This window comes from Emys orbicularis, chromosome 5 (genome assembly GCF_028017835.1).
Source record: "Emys orbicularis isolate rEmyOrb1 chromosome 5, rEmyOrb1.hap1, whole genome shotgun sequence".
Lineage (NCBI taxonomy): Eukaryota > Metazoa > Chordata > Testudines > Emydidae > Emys > Emys orbicularis.
Window position 1 is genome coordinate 23,406,546 of NC_088687.1, and position 27,356 is coordinate 23,433,901.

Sequence of the window (27,356 nt, forward strand, 5' to 3'; positions counted from 1 at the left end):
CCTGTTAGCTCTGCAGAGCCAAAGAGACTGGAAATGAGAGATGAATTCTCTTCTGTTTCATACATCAAGAGCATTTTAAATCAAGCTCCAATTGCAGGGTCCAGTTCTGTCCTCACTTCCACCTTTGATACCCAGCGTAGACAGTGGGACTACTTGAAGTGTAATGAAGGGCAGAATATGGCCTGCAGAATGTTTATTATTGATAGTAGTGCATGGCTAGCAATTGGGTGGGGGGTAGGGGGGAGAAAACATCCTTCATCTTTTCACAGAAAGACACTGAACATATTTTTTCAGTCAGTTTTTAGACTAAAGAACCACACTTTGAAACACAGATGACAATGAGGGCAGTTACAGATTTTCCCACTATTTTGGAGTAATTCTGATGCTCATTAAGGGATCAAGAGCACTGTTTTAATCAAGATAAAGTGTGAGCAAGCTCCCCAGTCCTGTCAATTCATCCCAGTCTGGACCTGCAAATATCCTGTCATTACAGACTTTTCCTTCTCTTAATCAGCCTTCTCATCTATCCAAATTATGTCATGTCTCTGTGAGGACGACAAATGTCCCTTATCTGTCTAAAGCCTTTCTATAGCAATCATCACTGTAGCTTCTAAATGATTGGGACTAGGTTAAAGTAATCAGAACTCATTTTCACTTGCGACCTTCAGAAATAATTGTACTTCATGTCCCCAAAGTTAAGTTTAGTGTAATGTCCCACAACACTATCTACCTCCTAATAACATTTACTCCCTCAGTACAAGCCATCAGAATTTCAATTGATCTTATAAGACAACATATATTGTATAAAAGTGTATGTGTTAAGAATCAATGTAAGGACTTTACTGTGAGGAGTAAGTCCTCTGAGAAGTAAGACTGTTTTATTTTACAGATATTTATTAGAACCTAACTTGTGCTCACTCACTGGATTTTATTTACCTTCACATCAGTTTTAATTTATCGAGTTATATTTCAACCAACTATCACTAAGACCAGCCTGCCTGGGTGGCAGAATAGACCATTCCCAGAAGTACTTTTGAATAATAAATAATAATAATATATCACCACCACCAAGTCTTACGTAGCACTTTTACTTAATACATCTCAGTGTGCTCATAGCTCAAGGTCACTTTCCCTACAGTTCTTTACATCGGATGTATGGCAATATAGCTGATGGAAGTTAGGGATTCTTCTGACATGCAAGAACCTAGGTCTGTATTTTGCTCTTACCAGTGGCTTAGAATTCTTCCACTGGTATAGTTTATACCAGTTCCCCAAACAAAATAGGCTATATCAGCAAACAGACTATTTTTGCTGGTATAACTGTATCTACACTAGGGCTTTTGCTAGCATAGCTGTCAGATAGGATGTGATTGTTTCCACACTCCTAACCAGGTGGCAAAATGACTAAGTGGACATCAGGCTTTTGTGACACTGAGTCTTGGAACTTGTGATGCATGAATTGATAATAATGCATTTTATTTATAGTTATCCATTGCCAAATACTGCTCGGTTGCTACCAAAGTAGAACTAAAAACACAACTGTAAGTAAAAATACATACATTATACTTGGCTACCCAATCAATATAATAAGTGAAACATTTGCTCGAAGCAAGACTTCTTTCCCCTTACTTAATCTCTCGTTACTCAAATTTACTCTGATGTTCCATCAATCATTCCATAAGCCTTTTAAAATCAGATATTAATACAGAACATATTTGCTTGAAGGAAGGAATGCTGTGCTTCTAAGGCTTATTTACATTCTCATATTTAGCCTCTAATAGCAGAAAAGGAACCTGACTCTAGATATGATAGGAAAAATGCTGGAAATTAGATAACTGAGCAGGCTTTTGATTGATACACAAGTTAATGCTGAGGGGAAAATTTCACTCTTAATGAACACAACGTTTAACAAACATATTCTAAGTAGCAGTCATGTACATTTTAAGTCGCTTCTTGACTTTTGAAAACACATCATCATTTGGCCTTAATGGCCTCACTAGACAGCTCATTCTTCTCTTTAATGGCAGATTCTTTCATCAAGTGTTAGTACATTAGGAACTGAAAGGAATTTTGTCCAGCAGACCACGCATAACATAGGTACTATAATTTCACAGTCCCATTAAGAGGATGCACAAGAATGAAAAATAGTTTCAACCTTTGTGCTTACAGTAAATTATATTAGTTCTTCAAAACTGTTCTATAACATGACAGACAGGAGGAGTGAACATCAGCTGATTTTTACTTTTAAAATATAAATACTAATTCAGTATTCAGTTTCTGATTAAGAAATTCTGTAATGGATCCAATAGGGGAAAATGTAAGCACTCCTGTTCACTTCAGTGAGCTTTGGATAAGGACTTTTGTTCATCTGTGCATGGAAAAAGGAGGAACTTGTCAGTGCACTGGGCAGGATGCAAAAACCTGCATCAGTTCCGGACTCTGAATGTTTGTGGATCTGGGCTGATTGTTCATGGTTAGAAAAAAATATCCAAATCCTTGCCTATGTCCGCAACTGGTTTCCGGTTACGCTCCCTCTCCATTTTTGGTCCCTTAGCCACCATTCTCAGTACATCTTCTGGCTCCTTCTTCCAAATTTCTTTGTGCCACCTTCCATGCAGCACTCTTCCCAAACCTGTTCACTGTGCCACTTCCCCTGCACTTCATTAAAATCCCTACTATACACTCAGTTTCCAATAAATCAGGTTGAAAGATAGGCAACCATATAAACAAACAACAAAAAAGAAAGAAACAAGCCAACCAACCCAGAAACATCAGGATCGGTACTTGCATCAGATCCCAATCCTGCACAGGCAGACCCTTGTGCCTATGGAGTCCTGTTCTGCACAGGCAGACCCCTGTGCCTGTGGAGAGCCCATTATACCATTGGTGCTTTGAAAGAGGGATACAATTTACTATAGAGACTGAAACCCACTCTGTAATCCTAGCTGGTTCAGGTTAACATATGTTATGATTGTTTTCCTTTGAATCCTGCCCTTGTTCCTTTCTATTGTTTGTTACGTCTTTTTTGCTTCCTATTTTAATTAGCTGTAAACTTTGCTGGTTAGGTACTGTCCTTTAGATCTGTGTGCTCTAGGATTAAAGGCCAATCATAATCAGTAATCTGTAAGTGCTACAATGATACTACTACTAACAATATCAACAATAATGTTAATTGGTTTATACAAAGCTTTCTGACTGGATTTTTCTTAACATCTAGGTAGGCATGAACTGTAACTTTCAGGCTAATAACCAGAGGAAAGATGATATAGTATTAACTCCTTTTAAATCAAATAAAGATAAAAAATTAGAGGCTAGGAAACTCAAATTTATTGAGCAAATTGGCAGAAAGATTGATGAACCATGTCATCCCATTGGTTCAAAACCATAGGAAGAAAAAAGCAAACATCTTTGTGCCTTAAGGTTTGAATTCCTATTTTCATAAATTAAACAAGAACTCAAATCACACTAGGGATGAATTTAACCTAGTATATTTTGTTTGTGAAGAAGCAAGGGCCATATCCAAAGTATTCCACAGATGGAGACAGTTCCACCAACTACATTTCTGTTTGAATTAATGGTGAGGAATGATGCTCCAAGAGACAGATTTAGCCGCAACCCGATATCCTTGGCACTATGCTAGATTACTTCCTTCTTACTCTGAGAATCATCCTGTTCTTGATAGTAATATAATAAATACCCTAGCCTAGACTATCTTGTGAAGATCATTTTAGTTTAACAAAGAACAATGAGTTCCCCTACTGCTCCTGGTACTCCTTTAACTGCACCAGTTTTTCCTTCTCCAATATGAAGGAAGCCTGCTAATCTGAGCATCCAATCCACCACACCAAAGACAATAAATCTGTCACTAAAGCTGGGCTTCTTTCCTCCAGTCTCAAAATGTCTGGTGGAGAAATGATTATTTTCCTTCTGACAACAGCAATTCACTGCTTAAAGATCTGAAAACTACTGGTTGGTTGGTCCAATATTTATTTGTGAGCTGGATCAAAGTATATCACGAGAAGGTCCAGAGTCACAAAGCCATTTGGTGATAATGGACTAAAAGCAGCTCATGAAATATTTTCTATGTTGCGTGATTCCCCTAGCAAACTTCAGAGATCAACAATCTCATCCATAAATTGTAGAGCAAAATTGAAGATCAACTTCTTGCATTATTACTAGAAAAATTCTTAAATGTGTTAAATACATTTGGAAAACATTGAATAATTAATAAATAAAAGCACTAAAAAAACCAGAAAGATGTGTATTTGCTTTGTATTCTCAGCTAAACAGAGACCACTAAGCAACATCCCAACTGACTGCTTTTTCCCCCCAGCTATGCACAACAGCACAACTAAAATATTCAGCAGTTAATATTCCAGCGAAACCAAATGCATAATGATAAATTGGTGAGATTATCTCATAATTTAGCATTACCCACTGGTTGATTTTTTTTTGGTCTCTTTATAATGCAAATTAATACACGATTAAAAATTAGCAAGAAAGATCTGTTCTTTAATCAGATTTCCTGAGAATGATTGTAGATTGTGTTATTATCTTATTACATATCTAGGTACAATGGAATTAAAACAAAAATAAAAACACATCAAGTCCAACTATTCAAGCATCTGAAAAGGAAGGGAAAGGCTGTATATCCAGTAATATATTAAAGGGGGGAAGTGAACAAAGGAAAAATGAAAGGTGCATGCTAATTTTCTCTTGGAACACTAGTTAGGCTTAAGTGCATAACCTTGTAATTTCCTGTTTATCAACAAATTCATTATCCCAAACTGCACATTTACTCCCACCCAGCATGAGTGCAGATCAGCTCCTTAATCCTCTACTCTAGAGAGTGACTCTGTGACGGGGCAGCACCGCCCTACACCAGCCCCAGCAGCGTCAGGCCAGTAGCACTGACGGCGGAAGTCCCGCCCCGTCCATACTGGGCATGCTCCAAGTGCTCTGGGAGTATAAAAGGAGGGAGCCCAGCTCAGTCTGGGCTGGTGGCCACAGGGGAAGGACCTGACCGGGAAACTCCTGTGGAGGACCAGCCACTGACCGCAGAGGCACCGGGGACTGAAGCCTCTCCAGGCCGGCTCGAAGCCCTACTACAGGAGGAACTCGGGGAGGCGACTGACCCGGAGGCCTGCAGGGAACCTAGGGACTCGTGGGAGACCTCAACGCTCAAGCCGGTAGGAAGTGACCCGTGTGTGTGTGTGTGTGTGACAGACTGCAAGCCTCAGCGTGTTTCGATAGTACATCCCCCCCCCCCCCCCCGCTGAGCCAGGGGCAAGGTCCTACGCCGCGGTTAGGGCCGGGACCCGGTGGAGTGGGAGAGTTTTTGGCCACTAGGCCGCACTACCCTGCAGCCAGGGGCGGTCCTATGGACTCTGGCCACTAGGCCGCACTGCCCTGCAGCCAGGGGCGGTCCTATGGACTCTGGCCACTAGGCCGCACTGCCCGGTAACCAGAGGCACAAACCCTCACAGACTCCTATAGCGATTGATGAAGTATCTTTATTGAAAAGTTTTCTTTTCCTGTTATCTTATTGGATACCCAGTTTAAACTTCAGATAGGGAGCAGACCTTTTATTAAAGCCCATCCTTCACTAAAGAAAAGGAAGTGCTTTTCTTGTCCAAATATTGCTGGTGGGTGAAACAACCATCCTTCATTCAGGATCAAGGTAAAAAGCAACTGAGCTCCTTTATGGAGTAGATAGCTGAAACAATAGGCGCCTCTGATGAAAACACAGGCCACATGCAAGCAGTACCAGGTTTATAGTGGTGCCGGACCCACACACAGAAGGGGTTCCGATGCCTACACCGTTGCCCCGCCCCCTCTCCACCCCAAAGCCCTGACCCCACTTACGACCTCCCCCAAGTCCCCACCTGCTGCTCGCTCCTCTCAAAGGCACGTCCAGGCACTGGGGCCCCAAAAAGATGAATCCGGCCCTGCATGCAAGGCTTGGCGGGGGGGAGGAGGGGGGGGAGAAATCTGATAAATGCAGGCATGGGGATTGATTGGATTGCAGTGAGAGAAAAAAAGTGGGAGGAAGGAGACAGCAGAACACGAGAGACAGAGAGAGTTGTAGCATGACCCTGAAGGGGAAAAAAAAAGGTTTTGGGTAAAGTGCTAGCTGGAAAAAGGCTTGTAACTGTAAGCAAAGAAACTGTCTCCTGCTGTTCGATTTCTATTGGGTTCAGGAAAGCAGGACTTTGTAAATAAACAAGATTGCATAAAAAAATACCTGAATCCATCATCTTTTTCTCTTTATAACAGAAACAACCTATAAGACCATGAATTTTGGCTAGCCATTTGTGTCAAAAGGTGTAACAAAAATTCCCTCCTTCATGCCCCTCTCCCCAATCTGTCATGTTCTTCTCCTTTCTCACACTCACCTCTTCTCCTTGCCCGCTCCCCAACCTAATCCAGGCAAACTATGAAACAGACAAGTACTTAAAAGATTGCTGCTTTAGAAACAAAGGGTGGGAAATAATGAAACTTACTCATTTTAAAATCTTATACTTGAGGAATTTGGTTTGCTATGAGTGCATGTGATGGCTTCTACAGTAATAGCACAAAACTGAGGAACAGCAAGGAAATTATAGTACAATCCCATATACATGTCACACGTTGGGCTGTCAGACCCTGCAACGTTTCCAAGGAATTTCTCAGGAAAGCAAGAATGCTTGAGACAGTACCAGAACACCTCCCAAAGGGTCCAGCAGTCATGATCCTTCACAGTAGGATAAAGATCAGCTTCTACATTTTGAAAATGTTTGCGCAAAATGACAGGGCAAAATAAATCTCTTTGCCCTCCTGCACTTGCTTCCTCATGTAGTATTAGTAAGTCCCCCCCACCCCCCGCCGTATTGTACAGAAATGGCAATGAAATAGCAACAGTGAGATTCAGTTATGCATTTTGGAATGACTGCTCGTGGTGAACTTCTCTGTGAAATATCACATCATCCCAATTAATATTTCAACAAAACTAATTTATTGTTGTGGACCCCGTTTAGGGATGGACAAACTGCTTTCTAATTTTTTTTCAGAATAGTCTCTCATCTCTCCAAATCAACATCAAGTTAGCCTGTCCAGTATAGTCTACAATTTTTCATCTCTTGAAGCCTCATTTATCTATTAATTATTCTTATTTCAAGACCCCATTATTTTAACAATAGCAACAGTTGATTCATTAAGTGTTGTTGTGCACATTGAGGATGAAGCAGTGTGTTATAAATTTACCCTGAAGTTCATCTACATCAGATGGATGCAGCTAAAATGTGTCATATGGACGCCTTCAGCAACATACTCCAACTGATAAGTCAAACAAATTAAACTGCTGATCTTTGAGAAGCACAACAGGCATTCTGGCATATGTGTATCTTTTTTTAGCAGCTTGAGTTCCTTTTTTGCATGCATAAATATATGTAATACAATAGAATTTAGCCAGATGTTCGTAGACGACCAGATCTTGGAGGTCAAACTCCCACTGACTTGTACGAGAATTCGGCCTGTGTTAAGTATACAGGGATCATAATTAAAAATATTTTAAAAATAAAGGGTAATTTACATTATTTCCCCACACCTTTCATACTGGAGGATACCTGACCACTAAAATGTAGCTAGTTCTGGAGTGACAAGGGGCAATCAACCAGCATACGGCATAACAATGAGGGGAGGAGAAATTTTGGCACAGTACATCACCGGAAGCATTTACTCTTATGAAAAGTACCCAAGAGCCCTAATGCCCACTTTCCCCAGAGGGATGTGTTGTATCAGATATACTGCTAACAGAAAAAGGAGGCAATGAAAAAATAGGCAAACTAGAATTTTTCTCCACCATAATGTATTGGCTAGAATACCATCTATGGGGCAGATATGTTCAGCTGTAATGTGATGTCATCACCCCATACTATTAATATTCATCATAGATAGTGACCATTCATCTTTAGTTCAAATTGCAGATGCAGTGGGGGGAGTTTTTAGAATTGTAAACCCTGGATTCTTTCACCAATGGCCTTAGTTGACAATCATGTTCAGGCCAGACCTTCAGCTGCTGTAAGTCAGCACTGCTCCATTGAAACCAATGCAACTGGTGTAAATTGGCACAGCTCCAATGAAACCAATGGCAATACACCCATTTACACTTGCTGAAGATCTAACCTGATGCCTGTATGTACGACACCCATGGAATTGTTTCACCATGCACAGTAAAAAAATAAAGAAACCACTTTCCATTGCTTACATAAGATGGAATTTAAATCTGTAAAAATAGACACATGGCTTTTCATATACATCAGCCAAAACTGTATAGTGCTTCTCTTGCTTCTTCATCTGAATCATCTTCAATGATGACATCTAAATTGTCAGATTTTAAAATTTCTTAACTTATCCACTGCGTCCCAAATATTGTCACTTATAGGTCCTAACATATCTGTAGTTGAATCTTTTTATGTTTATTAGATTTAAAATAAAGATTAGCTAATTCAAAATCCTAATTAAACAAAATAAAATGGGAGCCAAATGGAAGTATAGGAGTACTTGTGGCACCTTAGAGACTAACAAATTTATTTGAGCATAAGCTTTCATGGGCTACAGCCCACTTCATCGGATGCATAGAATGGAACATATAATAAAGAGATATATATACACACCTACAGAGAACATGAAAAGGTGGGAGTTGCCCTACTAACTCTAAGAGGCTAATTAAGATGAGCAATTATCAGCAGGAGAAAAAAAATGTAGTGATAATCAAGATGGCACATTTCAGACAGTTTGACGAGAAGGTGTGAGGATACTTAACATGGGGAAACAGATTCAATGTGTGTAATGGCAGATACAGACTAACACGGCTGCTATTCTGAAACCTGTCAAATGTGGCACTCAGATCCTCCATCTATCAATTTGGACAGCACTAATTTAGGATTTCCAAACTGAAATGGAAATTAAGTAGTTTTCTGAGTAACGCCCGGTCATATTTGTCTGCATCTGCAGGAAGATCGGTCAGTAAAATGTTGCATGTCTCACTAAGTCAGCAGTCTACCAGTGACACCTCAACAGAAGACAAGCATATGGGATGCGCTATTATTAAAGGAGTGTTAGTCATGTTGTAACTTCTCTTGGGACACTTAAGGACACTTTTGGTATATTTGCTAATTTCTGCAACATTATTTCTACATAAATATGTTGAACAGAATCTGAATCACAGCAAGAAGGCTCTTTCAACATCAATGACACAACAATCATTTATCTATATTCATACCAAACATCATGAGAGGACAACACTTTGTGATAAGGACTTAAACTAATATGCAGAATCACCTCCAGAAGTGCTAGAGAATATTGAAGATTCTATCTTACTGACAGCTTTTCATAAAGGATCTGGAGTGTACTAGGAATTGGAGGCTAATCCCCATTATGCATCATAGGATATTATTTTCACACACTACATCTGTCTTGCAGAATGGACTTGGAGAGTAATTACTGCTGAGATAAGCCTTTTCTGCAATACGTGCAATTAATTCTCCCTCTAAAAAGGGGGAAAGAAGCCTGACACATTAATAATGTTTAAGTACACCTAATCTATTTCTTTTCTGCTTCTAATGTTTCCTAAATATGAGGAAGAAAGAGGATTTGAAAGTACTTACAGATGTCTGTTCTTATGTAAATCATCCATGGGTCTGTAATATTCCATCATAAAATGGCCAACATGAAATAATATCACGAATTATAATAGAATGTAGAGCCAAGTGGGGAATTACTATAAAGATGAATTTAGAATATGATTTTCCTGCATAAAGGCTGCACTTCTTATCGAATAGGAACTACCGTGTTATTGAAGTTTCAAGGACATGAAATTTTATTCAATTCGATTTTCAATATGTATTTTGAAGTAAATTAAAAATCCTCTCCCTCCTTCCATGTACCTTGTAAAAGGGTATTTCCTCTAGGCATTTTTTTTAAGTTTCATCCCTCTCCCTTTAAAAATAACATTGGGATGTTGGGCGGGGGGGTGGGGGGGGACGGGGACAATATCTTCAACAGGTATAAATTGGCGTAGCTATACTGAAGTCAATTCACACCTGACCTGCTGAGGATCTGGCCCAAATGCTTTTCATAAACAAGGTTCAGCTACCTCAAAATAATCAAGTAAACCTCACACATAAGGCTCTGAAGTGTAATGGAGACCACTAAAAGGCACTCATCTCATGTATGCATCAAAACAGTATAGTAGGAGGGATTCATAGGCAAATTGCCCATAGCTGAAATCGAGCCACAGTAAATTATAATGAAATAGAACTAAACTTATAATCATTAATTTTACACTCCAAGGACAACCCGGTTGTAGTTTTAAACATTTCATTTTGTATAGTATTTAGACAAGGAACTGGAAGTTATGTGTGATTTGGAAAGGTAAAATAGGTATAACAGCCATCTTGGTTATCACTGGGGAATGATCCCAGAACCTTCAGTTCTAAAGTATAAACGTTTACAGTTTGAGTTAAAGGATTAAGTCCCCTAGTTAGCAGCTGAAGCAAATTCACCTCCAGTCATTAGAAGGGGCAATGACAACTGGAGAATGTCCCAACAGCCAGACTAAGAGGGAAATTCATCACCTGGACCTAAATCTTCCCCCCACATCCCTAAAGGGCCATCTCTGCAACACCGTCCCCTTTCCTTGATTACAGCAGGACAACTCACATGAGTAAAGTTATATGTACATACAGGTTTATGGCATAAAGCTCTTTGTGCCCACTTCTCAGCCCTAGTGCAATTGTACCAATACATGGAATGGTGTAAATGCTAGCATAGACAATGCTCAGGCGTTTTTGCCACTGTCATGAAAACATGTTCAGAGATACCCTCTTTATACCAGTTTTAGTGTTTACACCGTACTGAAAAATATGTATTACAACTGATAGTGCAGATGCAGGTTCTGTGCAACATCAGTGGCTGCCGATGCAAAGCCACAGGCAGGTGAAGAAAATGGCAGCATGGCTCCCCTAGTTGAAGCCAATGATGGAAAGCAGCAGAGGCACAGCTTTCCTTGCAGAGTGTCTCATGTCTCTCTTGCATTAGGGGGCTTCCCTCTGATTTGAAAATAGGAGCAGCCTCTAAAGTACATGTACCCATTACCTCTCCCACAAGAAGAGGTGGTTTGGGGAAATGTTGCTGAGGTTGACAGAATTTTCACCCCCCACAATGGATTTTTATCTAGCTCATATCATTATTCACTTCATTTTTCCTTCTTCAGGTCCTGTGCTGCAGCAACCAGCTGTCTTCTAATTTGATATAATGATCTAGCATGAACCAGGCTGTGAAGTCACCGATTCCTCAGAATCACTGTGGGGAATGGAGCTAGCCCTTTGGTTAGTGGTCAGCTGAATAATTCTAGCTGCAGTCATTTAATGCTCCAGAATTGTTTCATGACAATATCTGGCATAAAAGTATCGTGTACACCAGACGTATGTTCCACTCAAGTATGTCCACGCTTGGCGCACCAGAGCTGGAGACCTTCCCTCTCTTGTAGCAGTACCTGTAGAGGCAGCATGTGCACCCCACACCTCCTTGTGTCCCCTCCCGAGGCAATACAAGGGTGGTGCCACCCCAACCCCTCTCAGTTCCTTCACACTAGCGAGGATGGCCCAAAACTCCACTAAAGAGGAGTCAGAAAGTGGGTTGTAGAAAACATGTCTGCACCCACATCTCGAAGAACAACTGTCACAGAAAAGATAAGTAACCATTTTTTTCCTTCTCCCAGTGGTTGCAGATGCATATTCCATTCATGTGACTCACAAACTGTAACATTCAGAGTTTGTTCAAGTAATGTCTGCAGAATTACTCTGCCAAAGTATGCATCAGCTCTGAAAGTAGTGTTGACCACAGATTGACAAGTGAATATATGTACTGAGGACCAAATAGCGACCCACTTAAAAACCACCTGGGAAGCACACTGAATCTTGTGAACCAAATCCTCCCACAAGGAAAAATGGGATTCCTAAGATGTTGTTTGGTTAAAGTTGGCAGCTAGGACCAACTACACCTTGGGTAGGTAAGTCACAAATAAGGGAATGAGAAGCTCCAGTTGGTACACAATGCAGCTGCCTGTCTACTTAGCATCATCATGAACACAACATTCTGCACTGAAACCCCATAGAATCCAGAGTTCTCTTCAGGATCTCTGTCCCGATCAAACCTCCTAAGGTTGGACCTAGCTACTTGAGGGATCACCTCTCTCCCGCCAGGACCAGGACCTTCCACCAAAACCATGATACTGTTGATCAGGGGATGAAACAATGATGGGAACTGGACTTACACTATCACAAGAGATAACAACGAATGACCGTGGGCCTTCTCCTTGTCTCCTGCCTGCATGAAAATGGGAAAAACCAGGCTCCTAGCTGAGAGCCTTTTGTTCAGTGGGAATAATCTGAAAGTTGGGCATATGCGAAACACAAGGGAGACCTGCTCTAGATGTAGGAGATGGGGGACGAAGACGCTGGAAAGGAATGAGTCAAATAAGCTACAGCTCACTACGTCAACAGAGGATTATTTTACAAAAACAACATTGTCAACCAGTTGATAATGTATGTTCTGAACTAAACTGATATTGTATTACTGCACCCGAATTGTAGAGAAGCTTAATGTTCTCTGTATCCCATTCTGTCATATAATTTAAGATAATAATTACCTAATACATCATTTCTTAATGTAGCCAACTCTGAAACAAAGAATATTGAACATCTGTAAATACATTCAGGTGATGATATGGTAAAGGTGCTTTTTAATCCTGGAAAAGTGCTACATTTAGTTAATTCTTTCCATTAAAATATTTGCTCTTAATTTGTGTGCAATACTGGTCATGGTTACAGACCCCTTTTAGATCCTTTCAAGTGCACCCCTCAGATGACAGGACTGGCTTCCTGCACCTCTCTCAAGAGTGGAACCACTCTAGGAGTGGATCTCTGGGTGGCAATCCTTTGGTTTACGTTAACATGACAGGCCCAGCTTTGTTTGGCACTTCTAAGACCTTTTCCCCACAACCCTGTGACAGCAGCTGAATCAAATGACTCAAAACCAGCTTCTTCATAACAAAGCACTTTTTCACCCAAAGTTACATAGCACATACAGGAAAGGCCTACACACATTTCCCAATACCTAAACGTTAATGTTTCCTTGAAAGCTTTGGTGAGTTGCATCCAGCCCAGCTACCGCCATCTCTGGGCTGGAAGAGACAGTGTATTTGCAGCAGTTTCTGTCTCTGACTCATCTGTAGCTGCTACTGACAACCCACTGAACCACTCTTCTTTTTCAAGCCTTTGGGGTCCTTTAATGGTTTAGTATCCCCTTTGAATCTCATGTCAGGCTCAGGAAGAGTAAACCTCCCTAGCCTGCCTGGACCCAGGCAGGGGCATTCCCCAGTTAATAGTCCCATTGTTCTCTTAAGGAGACTTATCTCTGTTTTTGAGTCATTTCCCCTTTGCTTCCCCCCAAACAGCCTCATTTGACACAACTATACAGTTAGATAGGATTTGGCACAGGTAAACAAAGGAGCATATGATACAAAAAATAATACAAAACAACGTTCTAAGGGAGCATTGCGCAACTTTAAACGAGCATGTTCTCTAATTCAGAGGTTCTCAAATTGTGGTCCACGGACCACCAGTGGTCCGCGAGCTCCATTCAGGTCGTCTGTGGATAATTCCCTTTAAGGTGCATGCCTGGGTGGCTGCACATGAGAGAATGAAGGGCCACCTACCAAATTAGTGGAGCTGTGCAGGCGTGGCTCCACTAATTAGCTGCCTGGACCCTGGAGAAGACGCACACATAAGGTGAAGTGGTGGCCTTAGGGGGAATAGGGGTTAAGTGGGAGGGGGCAGTGGTATGAGAAGAGGGGGTGGGGGGAATTTGGGACGCGCAGGGCTGCAGCGGCCAGACAAAGAGGCGACTTTCCCCAGCTCCAGGGCTGCGGCTGCCGGGGAGAGACGACCTTCCTTCCCAGCCTCAGCTCTGTGGCTGCTGTGGCAGGGGAGAGAGGGAGAGACCCCGTCCCTCCTTCCCAGCCCCAGCTCGGGGGCTGCCACGGTGGGGGAGAGAGGGCACATCCATCACATTAGAAAGGTTAAGACTACTGATATTAAAATATGAGTTGTGTGCTTTTATGCATAGAACAAAAAAACGTTAATTATGAAGGTTTTTTGTTTTTTTTTTTAATATAGCACTTTTATCCAAAGCGCTTTACTATAGTTAGCTAACGGTACAAACATCATTTGTAAAGATCATTAAGTGGTCCGCCGAGACCCTCAGCAATTTTCAAGTTGTCCTCGAAAAAACGTTTGAGAACGGCTGCTTTAATTGATCAGCAACGTAACAACAAAATGTTAAGCAGGACGACTAAGGGAGGAGTTCCTGTATATTGGCTTACAAGGCAGGTGTGTGTGGAGGGGGGCTTGGACCTGTTCTGGGCACCACCAAAAATTCTACAAACCTGCCACCCTGAATCAGCTCTATCTTGCAAGAATTGACTTGCAGAATTGGGGCCTAAGGGCCCAATTCAGGAAAACATCCCTATTCAGGAAGGGAACTTAAGCAGGTATTTAAGCACATATCTAAGTGACATTGAAGCCAAAGGAACTTAAGCACATGCATAAATTCTTTCCTCAACTCAGCCCTTAATTTCTTTCTTTCTAAAAAAAGAACAGGAGTACTTGTGGCACCTTAGAGGCTAACAAATTTATTTGAGCATAAGCTTTCGTGGGCTACAGCCCACTTCTTCATAGCCCACAAAAGCTTATGCTCAAATAAATGTGTTAGTCTCTAAAGGTGCCACAAGTACTCCTGTTCTTTTTGCGGATACAGACTAACACGGCTGCTACTCTGAAACCTTTCTTTCTAAAACAACCCTTAAAAATATCAGAGCTGAAAAACTCTTCATCCTTTATTTTTTTTTAAAGGGAATTAAAAATTGAAGACATGCTGTTTTATGGGTGACACTATCAAAAGCTAGTTTTTTTATATTACCGCAGTACTGTTTTAATCACAATAATAGTTTGTTTTTTTAAAAATTGTATACTCCTCCTATATACTCTATATTATATATACAGCTTTTCCACTTGTGATCAATATGGCTATCCTAAAATTCAAGTCAACAAAACTTTGCCACATAATACAATAATGAAAAGTTGTATCAACATAATTACGGTATTCAGGTTTTGTTTTTTTCAAATTAAGGGAACATCTGTTTTAACCGAAGAGAGTATTTGTTATGTGTTAGATAGCTTCACTGCTTTGCAAGGCAGTAGAAGGAAGAATAATTTACAACAACTCAGGAGAAAGCACGTACTGCCCTTCAAGATTTTTGGCATATGCTAACCAGTACACACAGTGCTGTATTGTTCCTTCACCAGTGATTAATGCCTCTTTGATATTGTAAGACAACTGTCAACACAATCTTTTAAAACAAAGAACCACCATCAGGGTGTCTGGGTATTAGCCCTTTCAAAGTCTGACAAGTCCCCAGAAATGTAGAGTCATAAAAGCTGCATTAATCAGGTTGAATGATTAATATAGCCTTAAGATGTCCATCCTGAAGCAGGTGTGAAACTGTTTATTTAGTTTTCGTACGAGTGACCGACCTTGTCAGTTAAAGTGAACTTCTCAGACAAAAGTGCACATCCTGCTTACCAGATCCTCGCGAAGTTGGGAAATGAGTTCATCTCTCTCCTTCAGCTGCAACTTCAGCACTGAACATTCATCTTTCATTATATCCTATAAAAAACATCAAAAGAGATGTTATAATAGGCTAGGACTTTTACTTTGCTCTTGACAAGAAAAGGCAGATTCACACAGTGTGAGATAATTACATCCGAGTAATGAAACTCAATTCTCCTCTGTTATGTGTGATATTTTTAATAACATATTCTAAGTTGCTGTATAAACAAACTAGTGCAGCCAAAGTCATTCAACAGCTCCCTGAATAGAAGTCCATTTTGTTAGTGTCTGATTCTTTTAAGCTTTTTATTGAAGCTCCTCTCAGACATCTTACTTTAGTTTAGGAACAAATGGTCATAAAATTCCTAATGTTTTCTGTGAGCAGAACTATGAGAAATATCAGTTTAGATGAATTACTGGGGAGCTCTCAGTCTGACTGCAGATGGAGAAAGGAAGCACAACAGACATTCACAAAAAGGAAAGCAACTCTTCCACCCACATATGCATGTACCATGACAGCAAAAACAGCAATGATACTGACACTAGTTGGGTGGAGGAAAAGTAAACACAGACCACTCTTCTTGCTTGATGGTGCATGTGCAATTAATATCTCTGAGAATTTGATGCTCACGCAAATGAAAGTGCAAATAGCACCGACTACAGCCAAACTTGGATCTGTCAGGCCTCTTGCATATTTTCCCCATAAAATTTTCTCCGTTCATTTCAGTCTTGACCAGCAACGTTTGCAGACCTCATTTGAAAAAGGACTGTCATTCTTATGTACTTTGTGATATAGCTATATAGCCACGAGGGACTCAAATGATATCACCAGACTCCTTTTTAAGACCTAGTCCACCCCAGAAAAGCTATAGAGGTATAGCTATAAAGGCACACCTTATTATTGTAGATCCAGGTTATATTGGCAAAAAGAGTGTTTTTGCCAGTGTATTTACATCTACACTAGGACTGTCGCCAGCATAATACTGCCATAAAAATATCACCTCCTAACCAACATTACTATACACCTCTACCCCAATATAACGCGACCCGCTATAACATGAAATGAATTCGGATATAACACGGTAAAGCAGTGCTGGGGGGGGGGGGGCGCGGCGCACTCCAGTGGATCAAAGCAAGTTCAATACAACGCGGTTTCACCTATAACGCGGTAAGATTTTTTGGCTCCTGAGGACAGCGTTATATCGAGGTAGAGGTGTACCAGCAAAGGTTTTAAGTGTAGAACTGGCTTAAGTGACCTAACCAGGATATGAAGAAGTTAGATCTTCAGAAGTACACCTACCTCTTTACGGTATTTATGTGCTTGCAGTTCTAACCTAACACTCAAAACATAAAAGTGACATAAGTGATGAGTGTATTGTCTCATTGTTCAGAACTTTTTCCCCTTGGTAAAATGTTCAATTATAATAAGCACTTTTCAATGCAATTATACTGCTCAACTTTTGTTCTAAACAAATTAGAGGGGAAAAATTATAATGGGATGTAATACAAAATATTCACAGCTACAGAAAAATAGATATATCTGTACAAGATTAGAAATAAGAGCCTCACATCCTTTGTACTGTTAGTCTAGATACCAATGTAGTATTTTAGTGCTGTTGACTGGATAATATGGAGGGCCCAAGTTCAGGAAAAGATCAGGATTTCTCCTTGTTGGGCTAGAGGAAAATTTATGAAGGGGTCTATAATGGTTTATTATTTTTATCTACTCATCTGTCTATTCAGTAAATAGGTTGTTCAAGAATGTTAGCTGAAAAAATATATATAAACTACTCAACCACCAAATACATCCCAGCAACGAAATATAAATAAAGCAGTGTTAAATTTTTATTTATTTATTTTTACTTTTGAAACCTACAGATGCAGAAGACTAGAAAGTTATGGAATATAAATGCTCTCTTACCATTGTTTTATCTGAAGCCCCCTTATTCAAAATGGGGCCATTTTTTCTTGCAGACTAGCTACAAAACTGCGTCACATTTGATATTGAGTATTCATGCCTTTCTTTCTATTTATACATGTCTAAATGTCTTATCTCAAGAGGGCATCACATTACTCCTTGCAATCTGCTTCTTTTGTCCTTGTTAAATGAAAAAGAGTCAAAGGATTAAGTGAAGGGAGCGAAGCAAGACAACCCTAAGGAAGGACAGCGTATTACTAAAGTTTGTGAAAAATTATAAGATTTTACAGGCATAGTACATATAACAAAGCAGCAGTGTACAGTACATAGATTGTGACATACCTTACAGTAGCGGAGGGGCTGAACTGTGGCATTAAGCCATAGCTCTGTGTTGGAGGCTATGCGGCAGCACAACATGCTAATGAGAGCTTCATGAGACTTGGTGCCTCCAAAAGCTGCTAGGTACCCAGAACAGGTGACGCTGCTGCATTAACCCTAGAGGAAATGCCATCTGAACCATGATGCTACCCAGGTAGCTAACAAGCTCACTGCCTCTGGCCTCTCCTCACACCTCTCAGGGTCATTACTGCCATTATCAGTGCTTGGCAGAGAAGTGCAAGTACTGCAATAATGCCTGACCCCTCTGTGGCAGCATAAAGTGGTAGCCGCCTTGCTGCCTCTCCCTCAACAGCACATGTATACTGGAACTAACCAGAATCTGGCCTCATGTGACTACCTACACTGTATTATACCATCCAATTCTCAAATCACCTACATTATATTCCATGCAATTATGATGTAGGTTTGTTGTCATAATTAGATGCATGCAAACACAGCTTTACAACAGCCAAAGTAGGGATAAAGAATTTCTCTCTAGTACATGTACCAGGACCACAGTATGTTATTGTTTTACTCTGGGGCATTTGTGCAGACACCATCTGTTCTAAAAGGGGATTGTGTGAAGGCAGGAGGGAATGGCAATGTGGATGTTGGTGGCTTTTCTACTTCTCTATTATGTCTTCTGTAATATGTACATAGTAAATACTATCGAACACAAATTTTATTGAGGACACCTAAGATATAATCCCAAGTGAGGACAGGAAAAGGGAAGAAGACATCACACAAGAATAAGTCAGTAGAAGGGAGGAGGAAGCAAAGATAGGACAAAGATAGGGCTAGTGAGGTTGCATAGGAGAACACCGAAGAAAGATTTATTTGCAAGAACTGTGGGAAACAGACATCTCTGCCAAAGCGTAATAGTGGTGTACAAGAATTATTGGATTTGTATGTGTTAGCCTGAGGTTAGAAAGAGACCACCTTTACCCTGTGCAATGCTTGGGGCAACTCACATTACTGCATATTGTCAGACTGCGGGTGAAAGCGGTGCAAGGCCATTACATTCAGGATATGGCTATTTGTTAAAAAAAACCTTTTAAGGTGAAGAAGAAGAAAAGACAACACAGGCCAATGGGTGGGTGGGAAGGGCGTACAGTAAGAAGTGATAAACTGGCAGGAATCAGTAATTCACAAACATGGAATTGTCACAACAGCCTCAAACTAAGAAGAACAGATCTGAAGAGGAGGGTCTGCTTTTCAGCAGCGTTGTCACCCTTACTCTGAGTCCAAATGAATTACTGATCTTTGGGAAAATCTTCTATAATAGGCAGTTTTTGCATATCTTGTGGCTGCATGCTGGTTCTTGACTATTCACATACTCCCAGTGAATCTTTTAGCCACGTTTGTGAAGTTTTTAGAAGACTAAATTAGTTTATATCCATTTTATGATTTACACATGTGTTTCTCACACTGCCATCATGTAATAATATTTACTGAGGGAATTTGAATACATGCACAAAGAATCTCAGAATTCATGTACTAAACACAACCAAGGCAGATATATTTTAGAGTCTGAGTTACTTAATACAAATTCTGATCATGTAGCTTTCACCATTCCAGTTTACCACATCAATACCCTCTATTTAAAAAGTTACTTCTTTTGTAAACCCTACAAGTGAGTCTGTATATTTACATTTGAAAAAATAACTGTATTCATCCCAATCTGCTGAGTCCCATCTCCCCGTGCCTATTAGTAAGCGCTCTGTACACAGCACTGCTTCAAGCATACTTTTTGATTTAATAAATGTAACATAATAAAATATGAATGTTTGATTTTTGTTGACAAGTTTTTTCTTGACCTCATGACTTCTGAGTTAACAGAAGCGTAAGAATTATGCTCTGTATACAGTATAATAAACACGTCAATAGGAGTGAAAAGACTTTATGAAAAGACAAATCAGACGACACTTGATTTTTTTCAATCAACGAATAAATGATTCCTAAAAGAAATGAGGTCACACTGTAGAGGAGAGAGCATGCTGAGACAAGTGAAATACTTACATAACATAAAAACAGCCATACTGGGTCAGACAAATAGTCCATCTAACCCAACATCCTGTCTTCTGACAGTGGCTGAAGCCAGATGCTTCAGAGGCAATGAACAGAACAGGGCAATTATCAAGTGATTTATCCTCTCTCATTCAGTCCTAGCTTCTAGCAGTCAGACATTTAGGGACACTTGGAGCATGGGGTTGCATCCCTGACCATCTTGGCTAATAGCCATTGATGGACTCATCCTCAATGAACTTATCTTATTCTTTTTTGAACCTATTTATATATTTGGCTTTCACGACATCCCTGGGCAACTAGTTCCACAGGTTGACTATGTGTGGTGTAAAGAAGTACTTCCGTCACACAACATAACATGACTGTGAACTATGAGTATTCAAGGAATACTTTTAGAAACATTATTGGGACGGTAAATTTCAACTTGTTGCTCTTAAACAATGAGCTATCAGGTGCATTTTATAAAAATGAATACAATACTGTACATTATGCTTTAGATTTTCTTCCCTTTTTTTTTTTTTTTTTTTTTGCACTTTAACATTGGGAACAGAATTCCAGCTCTTACCTTGTGTTTTCATTTTGGATCTAACCTATTTCTTATTAAATGTGCACCTTGGTGGACCACTGCGGAATTATGGCATTCTTTTCCTGTTTTGTTTGTGTTTTTATTTAAACTTGCTTTTAGTTTCTAAGACTGACTATAATCACTATGCATCAATGTTAGTATTTTCCTGTTTCAGTCTAATATTGCCCATCTGGGAAACTGCTAAACATAAGTAATAAACCTGTTTTTCATCAGATCAGTTCACAGGGTGACAAATTGAACGGCATGTGGGAAGACAGATGCAGCAGGTTATGCATATGAGCCAACAATAATAATCATTTACATTTTGTAAATTTATTTGATACCTCTGCATACTTAGGAACAAGCAGGCATATTGTGCTTACCATAATCACACAGCAGTATAAACAGAACTAACCTGGTATTAAGGAAGATGAATTTACTGCAGTTTGCCTTTGATGCACAACAGAACATTCTTCCAATACAATACTATCCGGTTAGAATAAAATAAAAACTCATCTGATAAATGTATTGAATTTAGACTGCTAAAGAATGTTTATCAACATGGTTGAATTTCTACTTCACCTATTATTGAGAACATATTTTTTAAAAGAATTACTAAAAGGATTAGCTTCCCCCAGAGGCTCCAATCTTGTAATAACTATACACATGCTTACTTTTACTACCAGAAGTAAGATCTACTCTATTGGGACTACTCGCAGTAGTATATTTAAGCATGTATGTAGGTTTGGGTCTGCATGATCACATCCTTAGTAAGTTAGGGAATGGGTTAACTGTCTGTATGGAGAACATGGGAGAGTACTGTTCCTTCCCTGAGAACTTATGCAACCTGCCAGCTAGGAAGAGAGAATTCCAACCATTAGAGCAGGGAAGTGGTAGTAAGATGGAGAAGCCCCTGTAAAGAGGAAAAAACAGTTTCTTTTCCTCTTCCTGCTTAGGAAGAAACTGGGGTTGGGAGGTTCTGAGAACAGGCCCAGACCAGAGACCAAAGAACAGCAGAGAAGCTGACCTCTGCTTCATTAGAAAGGCTTGACCTGAAAGATATTATGAATCACAGTGATTTCTTTTGACTGGGCTAAAGAAAGCCCATCCTGTTTCGCTTGACATTGTTGCTGCTGCTGCTATGAACTTAACAGAGAGATGCTGTGATCACAATGTTTATTTAGGTACCATCTAGAGAAATCTTCGGTCCTTACTTTAAGGCCAGGAATGAGAAAATCCTAGGGCAGAGACCTTTGCCTAAAAGGGACACAGCTGTTTAACTTTTCTAAGGCTACAGCTACACTACAGAGCTTGCAGCAGCAAAACTGCACCAATGCATCTGTGCCACTGTAGCTCTGCTAGTGCAGACGCTCGAAAAACGTTGGGAGGGAGCTCTCCTGTCTACTTAATTACTCGAGCCCCCACGAGCAGCGGTAGCCACACCCCCACCGACAGTACTGTTCACATCAGCGTTTAGGTCCATGTAATTTACATTTCTCAGGGGGCATGTAGCTACAATCCAGGACCATACCTTAAAAGAAAAAACAACAACAACAACAAAAACGGGGGGGCTAATGTTTCATTCTTTGTACACAATGTTGTACAAGGGAGGTTTGGGTTAAAAGAATCTGATCCTAAAACAACAGAAAAGGCTAATGAACTTACAACTCTAATAAGAGTCCCTTCTTATATATGGAGTCTATTTTCAGAGGCGTATGAGAGACATTTTACATCTCACATATATGTTTTTAAGTAGTGCAAGCAGGAAGTATTCAATCATCACATTGCTAGCATTTCATGTAAAATATGATCTACTTTTATTCAGGTTGAAGTAAGTATTTATTCATTCGGTCTAAGAATTCATTTATCCAGAAGAATCCAGGTCAGCGGTATCCATTCCACCAGTCCCAGGCCTAAAATTCTACTCACATTCTACTGAAAGGTTTACTTATTCACTATGAGCACATAAAGTGTGTTACTTTAAAGATTTATTAGTTTAGAACTAAATGAACAGTGTTTCCTTCATCACTGCAAACCAGCTGTCATTGAACTGTGAAATACAGACTCAGGAAATTAATTTTTTGCTACAGCTGGATACTCTACCTGCAGCAGTGACAGTAAAAAACATGGAGTTCAAAATAATGCAGCTTGAGTTGTGTGTGTGTTAAAAGAGAAGAAAATGAAGTCCACGCTTTAACACCAGGAAAAAAAATAAGCATAATAGACTTTCAATAAATGTAAGTGAAATGAGTTCCTAAAAAATTAACTGCTCTGAAGGACACTTTTAAAATAAAAAAAATATGTTAATATTAACCTTTTTGTGTATTAAAAATAAGCACAAAGTGAACCTGAAACTTCAGAGATTTGGCATTTTTCTGTCAAGTCAGATAGTTGGAAAACAGAAAAATATTCCATTGGTACTAGTGTGAAAATTTAAAGAAAGAAGGGAGGGGGGAACCGAGCTTACCTAATAATTGCTTACTGTATATAGCACCTTTCATGCCAAAAAGTCTCCCCCCCCCCGCCCAAAAAAAAAAAAAAAAGCATTGCATACTTTACACAGCAATCACTTTACCCACCCCTGGGATGCTGCCACCTCTTCAGTGATACATAGCAGCTGTTTAATACCACACAGCAGCATTACAAAACAGTTTAGCTTAAAAAACGGAAGGAAAAAAGGTGAGAGACAGATGCGAAATTTCTTAAAGGACACATTTTAACTCAAAATTATTAACATGTACACAAATGTTTCAGAAAATTAAATGTTATACTCAAATTTGGAGAGGATATATGGGTTGAAACCTGGCTCCATTGAAGTCAATGGCAAAACTCCCATTGATTTCAATGGAAGCAGTATTTCAACCACTGTATTTTTCATAGAACCACAGAAATGTGTGTTACTCTGGACTCTCTCCAATTTCTGTGCAATATTCCTCTGACTCCTAACTATGGGACCACAACTAGCAGTTCTTCTGGTTTCAGAGAAAAGCTTGAAAAATTTGAACCCTAAAGTCTCAAACAAACAAGAGCTCAAGAAAAAAAAAATCAATTACTTTTTAAAATCTCTCGATTCTTAAGTGAATCTTACGATTTTCTAACACTAGTTCTTGTCATTTTTGTCAGTATTTTTATCTCTGAATTTAAATAAAAAATTGTTTGGATTTAAACATCCTGCAGCATTAGCAACATTAGAACAATGCTATAGCCTTCCCAATGAAAGTGAAACGGATTAGAAGCAAAACTGAAATTGACTAGCCTATTTTCTTTTTTCCAATCTGTCTGTAGTACAAAAAGCGAAGTAGTAAATTAGACTAAGTACAATAAGGCTTATTAGGTAAATTAGAAGCATAAGCTGAGAAAAATTAGACATCTCATTATAATAATTTAAGGTGTTAAACACAGGTAATGGAATTGTTTTTTCAGAAACATCATTGTAATTTGACAGTACCCATTTAAGAGAGATATTTTAGAATACAATTAGGGTATTGACACACTTGTAGTCATTAAAGACACCACTACATTTCAACTGTTACTATATGGTGCTACCATACCAAAAACACTGCAGTATTTCTGAATACTCAGAATAGAAATAACCTTGGTATCTCAAATGGGTCTGCAGTAGCAATGGTCGATAAATGTAGGCTTTTAGTGTTATTACTGTATACTGCTCTTTAAAAGAGCATATTTATATGATGTAACTATTGGCTTTATTACTTTTATTTTTAACAAACCACATTGATCCTTGCACAGTAGTATGTTGAAATCCCGACTCTTGTGAAAGATTTTAGCATACCACAGTATCCAGTGGCATACCTCAAACCCCAGAACACTTTCAGAGATTTATTTTTTAAGACCAGAAGGGGCTATATTATGATCATCCATTCTGACCTTCTGTATAACATGAACTATAAAATAAACAGTAGCAGAACCCAGTGGAATGTTTTGCCTCCTGCTGTTGCAGAAAGCTGTGTTTCCAACTTTGTGATTTTATTGCAAGCCTTGAGATATTTGGTGTTTTTCTTAAAGCCCTAGAATGATCTTCTAAGTAAGTTTCCTCATGGCTGTAGAGAAAAGTTTGAATACATGAATCATAAAAGATTAACCATCAAAAGGCAAGAGTGAGTGTGAGTGTGTATATATAGATATATTATTTTTAAGCCAAACTAATATTTTTTTCTGAGCCGGATTCTGAACATTTGGGGATAGCACTATTGAGAAAGCAAAGAGGTAATCAAACTTTTATTCCCTATGGATATAGGAATTGGGCCTATTATCCCAAGCAAACAGGAAAAGGGAAACAATCCAGGCACGTACTCCCTGAAGATGCCCGACGTCTTCTCTATTACATAATACTTGATAACTGAAACAGCCAGTTACAAGGAAAAGGGCCTTGTAAGGACAAGAACTTTGCATAGATTGGGAAAGGCTCTTAAGATCCAAAATCCAAATCTTTAGAAATTTGCTTGTTACTGAGGCATAAATAATTTTTGGTGCAGTATCCTCACGGTGTCTTGAAAATATGCAAACCAGTCATACATACTAGCAGAATCAGTGAGTATTTATTTACAAGACAGTATTAAATACATCTTCGTGCAGATCTGGGATAGAAGTGACAACCACATTAAGGGTTTAGTGAAGGGCACTGGTTCTCTGCCATGCAGTTAAACACATGATTAAAAAGACCACGGTGCTGTAAACTCCTAGATTTATGTTAAATAGGTGTTTCTACATGAAAAAGGTTTGCTAGTAATATATTTAATGCCTCATACAATTCAGCTTATATTTGTTCTTTCTAAAAAAAGGAAAAATGTTCATATTAATGTGATTTCTAAGGAAAAGGAAATGGTGTTAAAACAGTACATAAAGCAACAATGGGCATTTGGACACTGTAGAATGGATAAACATCCATACAGAATCGGTGAGCGTAAGTTTGTCTCAACCTCTCACTTGGATTTTTGAAAAAGAAATCTCAGGCTCTCTTGCCAATACATCATGGCATTGATGAGGCCAAAGATACTAGGAGTCTGGACTCCTGCCCTCCACCCCCTAACATACTGGTACTTCTGGTTTTGGTAGGAATTGTGATGTGATAGACAAGTAGTATTCCTTTTTAAACTGTTAAATAATAGAACTAATTGAAAAGCAGGCGCCATTTCAATTTGGAGGTTTGAACCAAGAGTATGTATTGATTTTTCTATTCTTTAGACCACTTCACTCATCAGCAGCAAATATAGTGCTCACCCTTAATGGCTTACCGGTTACTTTATATTACTAAGAGTCTGATTCTGATTTCACTTGCTGTGGTTTGCTTCAAAAACTGGGAGAGAGTTATTCCTTATTTTCACTTGTGTGAATGAAATCAATATGAGGTCCTAAAGCCATTTTTTTTTAAATAACTGGTGACTAATTATAGGTGCCTCTATTTATAAGTGTCCCACTTGAGATAATTGGTTTCTGATTTCCAGAGGTGCTAAATCGCTGATTTCAACTGCAATTGTGGGAGTTCAGCACCTATGAAAATTAAGCCATTGGTATTTTAAACTGGGCAACCAAAATTGTGTCTGAACTAAACATACTTGATTATGTGCAGTATTCTAGGCATTCCATATTACTATAAGAATTGAAAATACTTTTAAGTATTCAGGCAACACCACCTGTTTAAGGCAACACCACCTGTTTAAGGCAATCTTGGTGAGATTTGTTTGTTTTTTAAGGAGGACTACTTTAATATATGTTGAGGGTAGGAGGGTCCTCTGAGTCTTATAATCAAGTGGGTAACAAAGTTTCCATGTTAGAACTCTTCAGTTTTCCAAACATATGGTTGTTTGAACACATCTATCATTTGCCTACATTTAAACATACTGCTATTGAGTTATGCCCACACAGCAAGGTGAAAATTTACCCTACAGCAATCAGCTACATTTCATCAGCCAACTGTCAGAATTAATTGAATATAACAGCCTAACGTACAAGGGAGGGGGAGAGAACATGCACATTTGTAAGCATATAATTATGCAATAAACACTTTATACTATGCACAGAATATGCAACTTAAGATAAAAACATTAGTCTTGGACAATGAAGACATATCTAGAGGCAGAGTAGATTAACAACAAAGAATGTGAGCTCAATTTCTTACAAGTGAAAAACCTGACTCCTGAATGACAAAAAAATGTGATGAAAAAGTTCACGTCTATTGTTTACCTCCTTGGAGATGAATACTGGGGTTTAAAGTGTGTGGGTCCCAGTGGCCTATAACATACAGGAAATCAGACTAGATCTGATAGTCCCTTCTGGTCTTAAACGCTATGGCTATGAAATGAATAATACTAACAAGTTAAATTTTAGGCCCTGATTTAGAAAATAGTCCCTATTGAGCAAAGCATTTAAACATATGGTTAACTTAAAGCATGGGATCAAGTCCCATTGGCTTCAATGAAAATTAAGCCCATATCTAAATGCTTTGCTGCTTAAGGATTCTTTCTTGAATTGGGACCTTACACTGAATCATCTATGAGGCAGGGAATGAATCTCAATCTATGTTTGTAGAGCACTGTGAAAAGTTACAGCACTCCATAAATGATGATGATGAATACAAGGTGTCACATGACTAGCTCTGCTTTCTGACTGTACTGTTAGTTTTGCTGACCCACTTATGTCATCTCCCATTTAGGACATTACTTTGTAAGTATAAAGCTTGTTCAGAGAATCAGAATTTGATATGTAGGTAAGACATGGATGGTTTTAAGGATCTATTAC

General features: G+C 39.2%; 1 protein-coding gene across 1 annotated transcript in view; it reads right to left on the minus strand.

The window, feature by feature from the left end:
• Positions 1-27,356, minus strand: part of CCSER1 (coiled-coil serine rich protein 1) — a 1,077,958-nt gene that overhangs the window by 456,723 nt on the left and 593,879 nt on the right. The window contains exon 8 of the mRNA XM_065405630.1: positions 15,685-15,768. Within this exon, the coding sequence (XP_065261702.1) occupies positions 15,685-15,768 (84 nt within the window). The remainder of the gene's footprint in view (positions 1-15,684; positions 15,769-27,356) is intronic.